Source organism: Thermobia domestica, chromosome 8 (assembly GCF_964235325.1).
Source record: "Thermobia domestica chromosome 8, izTheDome1.hap1.1, whole genome shotgun sequence".
NCBI classification, from domain to species: Eukaryota; Metazoa; Arthropoda; class Insecta; order Zygentoma; family Lepismatidae; genus Thermobia; species Thermobia domestica.
The window spans coordinates 57647237-57660555 of record NC_137461.1 but is presented as its reverse complement, the minus strand read 5'-3'; the positions used below and the strand labels follow the sequence as shown (position 1 = coordinate 57660555).

At 36.2% G+C, this 13319-nt stretch overlaps 1 protein-coding gene across 5 annotated transcripts in view; it reads right to left on the bottom strand.

Annotated features, from left to right (window-relative positions):
* GckIII (Germinal centre kinase III) overlaps positions 1–13319 on the bottom strand; it is a 181088-nt gene that overhangs the window by 28507 nt on the left and 139262 nt on the right. For all 5 annotated transcript variants that reach the window (XM_081768503.1, XM_081768501.1, XM_081768502.1 and 2 more), the window contains 2 exons: positions 12870–13027; positions 1603–1788 (listed from right to left, as the gene is read on the bottom strand). In XM_081768503.1, coding sequence (XP_081624629.1) covers positions 1603–1788; positions 12870–13027 — 344 coding nt within the window. The remainder of the gene's footprint in view (positions 1–1602; positions 1789–12869; positions 13028–13319) is intronic.

The following is a 13319-nucleotide window of genomic DNA, read 5'->3' as shown; positions in this document are numbered from 1 at the left end:
CGTGCGGTTGGTACGCACACATTGAAGCTGTAGTACAAACACAAAATACATAAATACCTTAAGAAAAATATTGTCCATCGCTAGCCACCACTTTCGCCCATCTGTCAGGCAATGTACGGATTCCGTGGCGAAAGAAGTCCTCATCCTTGGAAGCGATCCAGTCAGAGACCCATGTTTCGATATCTTCTGAAGAAGTAAACCGCTGTCCAATCAAATCGTTGTTCATGCAATCGAACAAGTAGTAGTCCGAAGGAGCAACGTCTGGTGAATACGGCGGGTGGGGTAAAACTTCCCATCCGACATTTTCTAAATAGGTTTTGACCGGTTTTGCGACATGTGGGCGAGCGTTATCATGTTGAACAATAAGTTTATCATGTCTGTTCTCCCATTATGGTCGTGTTCTGGCCAGAGCTTGCTTCAAACGCATTAATTGTCGTCGATAACGTTCTCCATTCATAGTTTCACCCGGTTGCAGCAGCTCATAGTACACCACACCTTTCATATCCCACCATATGCACAGCATAACCTTTGCACAGTGAATATCTCGTTTTGGTTGTGATGGACCTGGTTCACCTGGTTTCACCCAGGCCTTTTTTCGTTTAGGGTTCTCGTAATGGATCCACTTCTCATCACCCGTAATAATTCGATGCAGAAACCCCTTTCTGCTCTGTCGTTGAAGCAGCAATTCGCAAATGATTTTTCGTCTTTCAACGTCTCTGTCTTTCAATTCATGTGGAACCCAATGTGACATCTTTTGAATCATTCCCATGGCTTTCAAGCGTTTGGAGACTGTTGTTTGATCAACGCCTAATGCTGCTGCAAGTTGTTCCTGCGTTTGACACGAATCCTGCTCGAGCAATGCTGTCAATTCTTCGTCTTGAAATTTTTTTGGCTGTCCAGTCTGCCAAGCCGAAATCACCACTTCTAAACCGTGCAAACCACTTCTGACACGTTCGCTCAGCTAGAGCATGGTCACCATACACTTCCACCAAAATACGATGACTTTCAGTCGCACTTTTCTGCTATTGATTTAATTGCGCAATTAAATCCCCGCAAAAACACTTTATCAGGCACAAATTGCGCCATGTTCACTTAACTACAAACTGGTGTTGTTGACGCTTTAATCCACTGCCCTATACTACGAACGATACGCGATGACAGGGGTTTGCAACACATGTGTGGATACACGGAACTGTGGGACGCTCCGTTCGTTGCGCCATCTCTTGTCCACCCGCACGAATTAATTCCTAGACCAAAATAGTAAGTGAACGATATCCAACAACATATTTCTGTTTCATAATATTCGGACATTAAAAGTTTAACGTATCCTACTTGGTTCAAGTAGAAGCCTTTTAAGTTATTTGTCCCGTACTTTTTAAACTGTGTAATAAATATGCAATGAACAGAGTTCTCTTAAATTGTAACCCTTACCGATTTCTTACAGAACTTTCAATGCAAAATTATAGAGATTTTCCATTATAAGGCCATTTACTATGGGTGTACGACAAGGTTTTCAAAATGTTAAGTGTTTCATTTTTATTGTATACAAAACTTCTTTTAAAATACAGTACTATAAAGTGAATACTATTTTTAAGAACTTACATTTTCCGGATCCTTATTTAAACAAGCTTCAACGAACTCCTTGAATTGCTTACTATAATTCCCCGTAAGTTGTGGTGGATTATTTTTTGGAATAAGAAATAAGACTCTCATAGGATGAAGTTCCGAATTTGGTGGTTCGCCTTTCGCTAATTCGATAGCTGTTATACCTAGAGACCAAATATCAGCCTGGAACAATAAACATAATAAGTATCTTATTAAACCAGCTAATGATAAACACATGTTCAATCACTAAGTCAAAAAATTCGATAATTAAGTACACAGGCATTGGGGGAGGAAAGTAATTTAATATTTTAAGGAGGAGGTGACAGCTAAAAAGGCTAAACCCGTTATCAGGAAGTGTATGTTTGTTGTTAATTATTTGTGATTCTGTGAAAATGAATGACGCCAACAACTAAATTGTGGTCCTTTATATTTGATACAATGTTCGTTTCACTTGACGTGGTGAATATTGAGTCCCTGAGTGGTAGTTAAATATGGTGGATCCTGCGTCGTCAAATATGGTGGATGATTATTTGGTATGTACGGTATACTCATGTATATCCTAACATGTATGGCATACTGATCCTGTACCGTCGAAAGTAGTGGATGCTATTTGTTTGGTAAGTCAATAAAGGAGACATGGAAGAAAAGTCTATTGGATCTAAACTGTTTGTTAATGCTAAGGTTTAAGCGTTAATATGCATTTAGTTTACCCTGGGCATCCATTTCTAGTATATATTGTGGAATATTATGTCACATCTGCTTGAACCTTTCACTTGGTACTATTTTTTGAAGCTGATAGGAACCGTTTCACTTTTCTGGATAAATACAACAGTTAATTTCAAAATAGTGACTAGCACACACAGCAGTAACACACACATACATACAAACATAAATTAAATCCAAATACCTGAAGAATATTTGTGGTGAGATAGCAAAATGTCATGTTCTTTTTGATCAGTATATAATTTTACACAATGCTGTATGTTCCATATCCTATAAAATTTTGAGAATTACATTTTGCCATCTTACTATAGATACATGAGAGAAGTGTAAGACCAATATGTTTAACCTATCTGACAATTAAAAGAGAAAGGTATACTGATTTCAAGTTCGCGATTTAGTTACACGCCTTCTATAGCAGAAATACTCTAGTCATTTAAACTAGAAACACAAATTATCAGTACACTACAAATATACTTAACAGTGAGAAAAAAATATTAATATAAATTGGTATTAGATCGGCATTCAAATATCGGAACTTGCAAACAAGGACCTCAGAAAAAGTTTTAACAAGGATTCAATCAACCAAATTGCATCACATTGAACATAAAATGTATTTTACACACAATCTATAACGTATCTTAAAAAAAAATAAAAATAAAAAAAAATAATCGATAATTTACTATTATTATTTTTATTACAGAAGGTTCCTCACGATAACAATAGTTGACTTTCACCGGCCCTCCCGAAAGACGCATTCATAACTGCTGTTACATCCCGATACACTGCTGGCCATACTCCGTGAAATGAAGATAAAAGTGACAGCTTTCTGGGAGAGGTTTATTTATGGTCTTTCCGCCACTCAGCAATGATGAAATAATGCAAAGATTTCATTGTCAGCAAAGCTGATACAGCCTCATCATCCTCCAATGTACTCTACAGGCCCCTGCGGTACTTGGTCAGGCGAAAATTGTGAGAACACGGCCCCAAGCAAGCTCAATTTTCCAATTCAGTGTTCTTCATTAGGAAATCGCTGACAAAGGACCATCCACCAATGCAGAGAAGTTCGACTATATGACACAGTGTCTCAAAAGTCACAGTTTTCAACATCATCCGGAAGAATATTGGATTGGAAGCGCGTCACAAAGCGTGCGGACACCGTCTCATAGAACGCCACATCCAAGAGAGGTTCGCAAGAGGCAGAAAACTGAAAACGTAACTTGCAGGGGATAAGTGGAAATGAGTGGCTCTACTTAGATAAGAACAACAGAGTTGGATAGATTTTCTTCTGCCATGCACATTATAAGAGCCATTCAGACTTTGTGCTGCAATGCAAGAAGTCTCAGCATTGACTGATCTGACAGAAAAATCCTTGACAAACCCACTTAGGGAGAGAGATAAATTTCGACTGCGAAGCGTGAACATTAATGATTCGCCTTTGATTATTTGACGTTTATATATATATATATATATATATATATATATAACGGAAATTTTCTCGTTTTTTCTTATAATATTTTTATGGATGAAAATTTGAATTAGGAAAACGGATGAAAATCTCCGTATTAATTTTACATATTTCAGTTCATAACGTTGTAGTTTATAAACTAAGGAGATCCAAGTTATCACAATAAATACGGTCCCTGTCCCCATCCATACCGTATGCTGAAACAACTGTTGATTAATTTTCTTAACACACTCAAACCGGGGCAACACTTCTTTCTCTGAACACCTGACACTTCAGTGCTCAACGAAATCATAGTTAAGTCATGGATATAGCAGGCTTTCCAATGTTAATGGAAAAAAATATAGGAAATCACGATGAAAAAATATAGGATGTTTCGTGAAGCTATGAAAAAGGATATTTCAATAATCCAATAGGTAGGAATAAAAAGAAATATCACATGGAAATTACACCAATTGTTATATGAACATACATTCTACTCTAAATATAACTAAATGCGTAATTATCTCGTTGCAAAATTTTATACTAGTTTCTTAATGTTTTCGTACGTACCTCACCAGTATTAAGCAATGTCCATAAGGAAAGGGTAAAAAGGATCTGCATTAGAAAATCAGTGTTTGTAAGTATACGTCTCCAAGTTGTGAATAATTTCATCACTTGCAAGATCCTATCTTTTTTTTTTTTTTTTGAATAATATACATAAGTCGTAAAAATCAATACAAACTTCATAAAAAAATCAGAAAACACATGATACAAAGAGTTGGTTTGTAAAGTACCTAAATACACAATAGCACACAGAACTTAATGCATCTAAGGAAATATAATACAACAGTAAAATTATCAGTTACACTTTAATTTTCTTCATTACCCGGATATGTTTATTTGCCATCTTCCGTTTCTCTTTGTTCTGATCGTCTTGAATTTTCTGTAGTTCATTCATCTTCACTGGTATAGATCATTGCCTGGGCAACACTAACGTCAGCCATGTCCTCTTTTCATAACATAAATTATTTATAAGTCTTTAAAATCTCTACTCTATAGAACTTTTTAATGAATATGACGAAACTAATTTATTTTTTGCTCCATTTTGTAGGTGCATGAATACTTTTTGCGCTAACTGTATATTGTTTAGTGTAATTATCTTTAGACAATAAGCAGGAAAAGACGAAATACAGAAGAATCTCCATTCAACCACCCTACTGTGAGACAAAAAGCCCTCCAACAACCCACACCTTATTTCTTTATTTTCACAAGTGGAAGTAGCAATGCAACAAAAATATAGGAAATTTCGTTAAAATATAGGAAATATAGGAGTTGATAGAAAGAGACGCAATATATATAGGAAAAATAGGAAATATAGGAGTATTGGAAAGCCTGATATAGTCTTGAATTTTACGATGAAATATAAATAAATATTCATGTATGTTCTATTATGTTGAAATAACAACGGTCCCTGTATGTCTTTGTGTACGTGATTCAGATTTAAGCGCTTCAACTAGTAATTGACAGTACTACTTCAATCATGTGGCAGACTGCAATATATTAACAATTAAGCAGTAGAATTATGAATATTAATGCTAACAACGGTCCTGTGATTTATAATTACACTTTACATGCAATTATAGCGTAGCTTATTCATTAAAACAGGTATTGGACCGCTTTCGAAAATAACAGTAAGCTGTAGTAGTCGTGTCTTTCAATTTACAGTTGTTCCTAATTTGTTGCAACAGATTCACGGCGGCCCACCGTGATTGTTCATTGAAGAAAGAACAAGATGAGAAAGATACAAAAAGCGTTTGATTAAACTGAAGCAAAAATACTGAACTTCACGTTCCAACATTTCTATGGAGCTGACTGGTAATATAAACACGCTCGCATCTGTGGAAAAGAGACTAGTATTGGTAAGTAACTTAGAAATCATTAATTACTATTAGGAAAAAAATATCGAAAGTTGAGCAACAAACTTACGATATATTAATGTCTTCAGAGACATTACACTTAAAAATGGATGAAGGATACTTGATTCAAATTAGGACTCCTATAAATCCTACCTCCTGAAGCGCGATTGCCAACTAAATAAAAATAATAATCATAATAAATCAATAAATGAGGGAACAAAGAAAACTATTATTATAAGTGAACAAGTTTGTAAACAGAACGCTGCAGCCTAGCTGTTGCGCACCTAATCCTACATTTCCCCACTCCCTTCTCCGCGACAATGATGTTTTGCAGTGTTGCAATCTGCAGGGAGCGGAATGGTCTGAGGATTTTCTACGACATTTGAGTGTAAATGCTGTATATTGACTGTTTTAAATTGTTAATGCATTTTAATATTTTCTCTTTGAATATTAAAAGAATTAAGTACGATTAGGGGAAATAATTAAGTATTTCTTACCAACGTAATATATGAATTAAAACCGTTGGAAAAGTTCGAAATTAATTTTAATGAAAAATAAATAAACGATAGAACAGAACTCACCTTCTAAATGTTTTCCATTTCTCCTTCAGTTTCACTCTCCCACTCATCTGAGTCTGTATCGGCCGATGAATCTGAGTCTGAATCGGTTTCACCAAGTCTAATTATCAGCTCATCTACACGCTCATCCATAAGTCCGTCTCTTTCAAAGTAAGAATCTTCAATTTTTTTCACATGTTCATAACATTTTACCCATTTCTGTGGTGAATATTCATTAAATAACTTTCGCAGTAATTCTTTCTTTGCATCCAGTGAATCGGAAATGCATTGCCTCGCTTTGGTCTTGATTTCCCCCCACACAAGTTCAATAGGATTTAAGTCTGCGTGGTAAGGTGGAAGTCTTATTATAGTGTGTCCCGCGTTTATAAATTTCTTGTTAATCGCGTATTGTTTCACATAAGGTACACTTTGAATTCTTAAGAACAGTTGTCTTTTGTTCATTCTCCACAATGTTTTTACTCTATTCTCCGCTTCAATTTCGGTTTCGTTTATAGGTTTGTCTGTCGTTGATAGCCACTGTATCATGTCGCTTTTAAGTGAAGACATAGTTGGTCTTTTATTGATTTGAACATTGTGATAACTGGCATTATCAACGACAACAACGCTGTTTTCGGGAAGTAGTTTTTCATCGATCCATTTTGAAAAATTTCTACTGTTCATGTCATCATGATAATCTCCACTTTTTTGCTTAGATTTGAACATTAATAAAGCATTATCAACAAACCCAAATTCCCCTCCTGCATGGACAATAATAAGACGTGGCCCTTTTCCAACAGTTTCTGTTACACCTATTTCACTCTCACTTTGCCAACACGCCGGTACTGAATGTGATGCGTGAATGTAGGTTTCATCAACATATACAATTGGCCTACCTTGTTTTCTGTATTCACGCAGGTCCCTTAAATATCGTGCACGCCACTCAGCAATGTTCGGATTTTCAATCAAAATCTTTCTCCTTGACTGACATTTTCTCCACCTAAACCCTATAGACCTTAAAAGACACCTTAAATACTCACTGCTACAATCTAATATGCCGTCCTCTCTTATAGCTTTAGTTAGTTTTCGTAATGTTGGAACTACTTTCTTTACTGTGTAAAATTCATGAATTTTTCGCCTAATTGCACCTTTAGCAAAATCATCTGTTTGTATTCGCTTTTTCCTTGGATTCTTTTTACCTGTCGGTGTAGAGAAATTCAGCTCATCTTTAGCCAGCGACTGTTTTCCTTCTTTTAAAACTTGAGAAACCATCCATTTAGATACTCCCGTGGCGGCGCTTGTGGATTCGACAACATTATACTTAAGTTTATATAACTCTTTTTGATTTTGCAAATACGTTGCAACATTGAAAACAATTTCTCTGGCTTGCCCTCTAAGAGGTTTTCCAGAGCACATTGTGGATTTGGACGGACCCGACATGATTTGATTTTCACAGTCAATAATCACGTAATGCGCCTCACACACTCACTACTGCTCAGAAACGCAAACACATGAAAGAAAGACACTACTTCAAAAACAGAGAAACACCTCCGAGAACAACTTCTTCGACACGAATCAATCGGGTAGATGGGTGACACACAAATGTCAGCAGTTTTAACAGATCACTGATTCCTCGCCTGAACTTCGATAATGTGCTTTTCTTTACGCTGACCTTTCTCAACCCTTAAGTGTGGTCATTGAACCGAAGCACACATTTTGTCTTTGACAGGGCGGAGCACCCTTGATCTATTTAGGAGCTGGATTTTTTTTTCTGTGACAATGCCGCCCAATGTATTACCAACTGGTCCATTTCTGTTACAAAGATATAGACTGTTCGGCAATGACATCCTGAAGGCAGGTCGCGGAAGGATTGTTGGGGGAGAAATGAAGAGTTCGTTACTTTTGTATTTTGTGTATATGGTGAGATTATGGAAAGAATGCCGCCGTCTTCAGTCTCATTGCCGCACCGTATTGTCGCAAATTATTGGTTTAATAAATTGGAAAAATTCTCTTGCCGGTTCGTACGAATGAAAAAATAATAACAAAAAGAGAAATTTTCCCTTCAGAAGGCGTGAAGGGATCGCCTCGTTGGAAAGCGTCACTGCTTACAGTGTATCCATGAGGTAGTCTGCACGGGCCCGGCCCGTGAATTAATAATATGAGGCTCGACCAGAGAGAGATATGTTTTAGCATTTGGGCCCGATCCCATGTGATAATCAAATGAGCCCGAATTACAAAACCTTAACAATTAGGGCAAAATTGTATTTTTTATTTGCAACAATTACATGTTTAATTTTGCAGTTTAAAAGCTTTCATGATTCAGAGACAACAAGGAAATAAAGGTTATCCTTGACATTTATATAAATTCTATTTTTAAAAAAGTCATTATATAAATTCTCATATAATAGGCCCTATAAACTGACATTGTCTTGAAGAAAAAACCAAGACAGGTTGTTCCCAACGCTCTGGTTCCTTTACAGGTAATTCAGTGTAAGAAGCAGTATTTTCCCTCAGACCAGGTAAGCATATTTATTTCTGTTACTTTTAGTTTCTTTTTTTTTTCTCTATTACACAACTTTTCTCACAATTGCACAGTGATTTTTAAGTGTGGGCGTCTCAAGTTACAAATTTAGGTGTGCGTTAAAAGTCCTCCAGAAAATATCGTTGTATTATGCCCGAAAAGGTCCCGAGAAATATGATTGTTTATTTACAAATTTACGGGCCAAGCCCGGCCCTAGGCCTGAGCTCGTGCAGACCTCTACCATGAGGTTGCTTACCTACTTAAAAAAAGTAAGATTCGGACTTTAAACATTCCCAATTATGACAGAGCTACAAGGGGCCGTGGTGGCTCAGTGGTAGAGCGTTCACCTTTGGTGCGTGGGGTCCCTGGTTCGATCCCAGTTCGCGCCAAGTGGGCTTTGTAGTGGACAAACACCGTGTGCGTGGGTTTTCTCGGGGTTCTCCTGTTTACTCTCACTTTCTTCATTCCACCATTTCACTCATTCCTCATCACACCGCCCCCCTTAGCCTCGATGCATAATCGTGGGATGTTAAACTGAATATTTCACTCCATTTTATTATTACAGAGCTATGGTTAGAAGGAAACATCTTTATATAGACCTATACAGAATGATGATTATGATGACGTGTTCTGCCTGAAGGCAGGTCTTTGACCTGCAGCAGCTCCCTGTGAAAGGTTAACCCATGGTGGTTTGCTATTGCCTTCCATGAGATGAAAATGACGTCCTAAAGACGAGGTCTACAGTTTAAAGTGAGATCCGAACCACTCGTATCCCCATCGAACCTGGGATGCCTTGATTACAAGACGACGAGCTTACACATTTATCCACCGTGAACACCCTGCTTTATAGAATAATAAACTTAAATTTATATTTTTACTGAATTGATTAGTGATGCGCACGACACAAATTTTGAAGTTGTCTCGACTCGAAACTATTTTGTAAAAGTGATATCTCGTCTCAAAAAATGTATGTTTCTATTGCAAGAATTTTGTATCGTCTCGAATCTTTTCGTAAAAATTATGTCTCGTCTCGTCTCGATCGTATACCTAGGGTGATGATTAAATCAAATATTTTAATTGTAACTGTGCCAAATATTTTGATAAGCACTTCTGGAAGAGGAACTAGCTGAAATAAAAGAAATCGTTGAACAAAGTTTTCTCTACTAGTTATCATTGTTATAGGTTTTTTTTTTTTTTTTTTTTTTTTTTTTTTTTTTTTTTTTGCACAAGTATCTTCAGCCTTGGAAGGAGAATAATTATTCATTCTTACTGAGAAGGATGGGGGCGCAAAATGTTAAATATTATAACACTTGAGACATAGTTTGTACTAACAATAGACTGAAAGCAGCTTATTTGTTGTCTTATATTGACAAAAATACTTTTGTCAACTCGTCTCATTGAAGTAAGACAGAAATATTTCCCTTTCAGAAAGATGCGCCCCCGTTCTGTATTCGCCCCTGGTTCAGTATCGTAATGTTCTAGTAGGCTCGGCTGTCAGGTCAGTCTTTAATGTGGCATCTAGAAAATTAATTCATTCGCCTTTTGGTTTCTCTTCGTTATAAAGCTTAATAACGAACATACGTGAATATACTACCGTAGAATACGAAGAGCTACCAACGCAACGCATTTTCAAAAGCGGGATTAAATGAAATGGACCACTGATATGAGAATTACGAGTCGGTACTCTAATGCTACATGGTAATATTTATTTTAGCAGGTGATATTTGTTGTAACATAAGTTTGCTGAGTTAGTATCACTGGAATTTTCAAAGCCAGACCAGTGGATGGAAGAGTAGTGGGGAGGATGGCGGAATACGAAGTGCTCCGTAGCGATCTGCGCATCTTGGTTTGAAACTTGTCGAGTTATAGATTTCTGGAGGAGAACGTTATCTCAAGATTGTAATAAGAAAAATAAAGAAAAACAACAAAGTTTTTTTTTTCGCCACAACTATGGAAACTATTGTATTTCTTCTTTGTATTCTATATATTTGTAGTCTTCCGTATCTGTAGTACTTGCATAAGGAAATATACATTTTAAAAAATACATTGTAATTACTTTTTTCATCAAATTTTCAAATAAATTTCTTCATTATCTTAATGCAAATTACGTATGTTATGGGTAACTTTTGTTCTTTTTAATAATAATAATTTTCATAACTCTATTTTACTGAATTTCTGGCAATCACTCTTTCACTATTATTCTTTTATACCTGTTCAAGATTAGACAGCAAGCACTATTATAAAAACAAGGAAAAGAGAGTTTGGCAAAAGTGTTTGGAGTTTAGTATTTTGTACTTCATGATTTTTTTCTTAAAGAAGTTAATTTGGCATTCGATGTATTCCTTCATTGATTGATTGATTGATTTTTGAGTTTTACGTCCCGTTCAGCAGCGAGGCTATATGAGACGTGGGCCTACTGATTAACGTGGAATGCGAACTACGAGCTCCCACCGGGAATCGAACCCGGGTCTCCCGCGCCAAAGGCGCGCATGTTAATCGCTTAGCCACGAAGGACCAAACTTTGCTTTCGTTTTTACAAGATAAAATGCTTGTTTTTGGTTCGATCTAGAACTGTTTACCTTGATTGGTTATTGAACTAACATTGTGTTGCACCCAAATTATAATTCATGTTGTTTAATCATTTTACTAGTGCCACTTCGCATCTTATCATTCGTGTTTTCTGGGCCATCTAAATTTAAACTTGTATGTAAGAAACAATATTATGTTAAAAAATAGGCATAAAAGCACTTTAAAAAAAAGTTTGGATATAAACGTACGCTTATATCAGAGAAACTTCTGAGAATCATGTTGTGAGTTCTGTTTACGAATTTTAACGAAGTGCCGTTTTTGGTGTATCGGGCATAGCACGATCATGATTACATATAGAAACTAATAGATGCCTTAAAAATTAATCCGCTGCTGAAATAATCGTACCAGCAAAATTGAAAGGCACAATAGGTGAATAACACTTTTATATTTAATACAAGTGACAGTTGCGACCAGTTACATATTACCAAGTAACATAAGACGCAACTTTTACATATGTCTATTGCAACTGTTTTAGAAACCATTTGTTGGAAATTCAGAGTCCACTTCGTCCAATATTTGCTCACTTTTTCCTACGGAATGATGAACTCTGACTCTTCAATTATTTCTAACCCTTTTTCTTCAGAATATGGTAACTAAAAGTTTATTTTTCGTCTTTAACTTGAAGAAGAAAAGGGAACAAATTGTTATTTCTTCACTTCAGTTGAAGTGTAGATAAAGTTCCAAAATTTCTCAAACAAAAATTCAATTGAAAAAAAAAATCGATTTTTTACCTGAACCCTGGACATGAGCGTGTCATCCGGACACCCGAATCAAACCTAGTCCATTCGATAAACATAACAAAGATATGTTCATGCCCAAAAAATTAGGTGCCATGTACAATGGAGTAAGTCCCTGGGACCCATTAACCCTGTTAGTATGAAGAAAATCGTAGACTCGCAGTGAAATAGCTATTGCATCAACACTGTTCATTGCAAAGTCATGGTTTATAGTTTATTCTCTTCAGCATGCAACAAGCTTTCCAGAGGTGCTATGTATTGGGGCTCATAATGTTCTTGAACAGGGAAGATTGGGAGAATGTCGGGAAAATTCCCTCCAGAAATCCGTCCCATCAATTTTGGACCCCTTTGGAGTAGCCCCGGGTAAAATATCTCGAAAAATACTATAGGGGCTAAGAAATGTGTGTACCAAGCTTTGTATTGACAGACAGAATAGGTATGAGGGGAAAGCGTGTATCGGTATACAAGCGTGTTTTGGTGTGAAAGAAAAAGTTTCAACAGTGTGAGTTTTGACATTAGTAGTTCCTCCCTACGGTACTGTAGTTGCATGAAATCATAAGTTTATTACAAGTGAAGACTAGGATCGCTAATATGACAAATGCCTTTTTTTATTTTATGTCGTTTACAAATATTTAACATTTTCATTCTTGCAGCCCTAAGAAACCATACTAACAGTTCCCGTTGCTTAACAACATTAACCTAAAAACTATATCATGTTTCAATCTATTTACATCAAAGCATAAGACTCTAATCCATAAAAATGATGTTATTTTTCTTTACCTTTGAGTCGTACGCTGATTGTTTTATTACTTCTGGAGCCATCCAAAATGGTGTTCCTACAAATGTGTTTCGTTTACTAGTTGTATTTGTAAGTTGACCAGCTACTCCAAAATCGGCTAATTTTACATCACCCATTTCACTCAACAATACATTGGCAGCTACGAACACAAACACAGAAAACACTGAACTTATTTTTTTTTTAAATCCTAAAATATATACTTTTAATTAACATTGAAATATTTTGCACGATCAGGCAACAACACTACTTAACTTAATCTATAAAGTAAAATAGAAGAGTTAAAAATTGTTTCATAAAAATACACTGCCACAAAAATAAATTGCAACACTCTGTAACACATTAGGGATATTAATGTGCTTCCAGTATTAGGTTCTATGATAGTAATGGAGTAGATGATAAATTTTGTAACTTTTCGGCAAACAGATAACAGT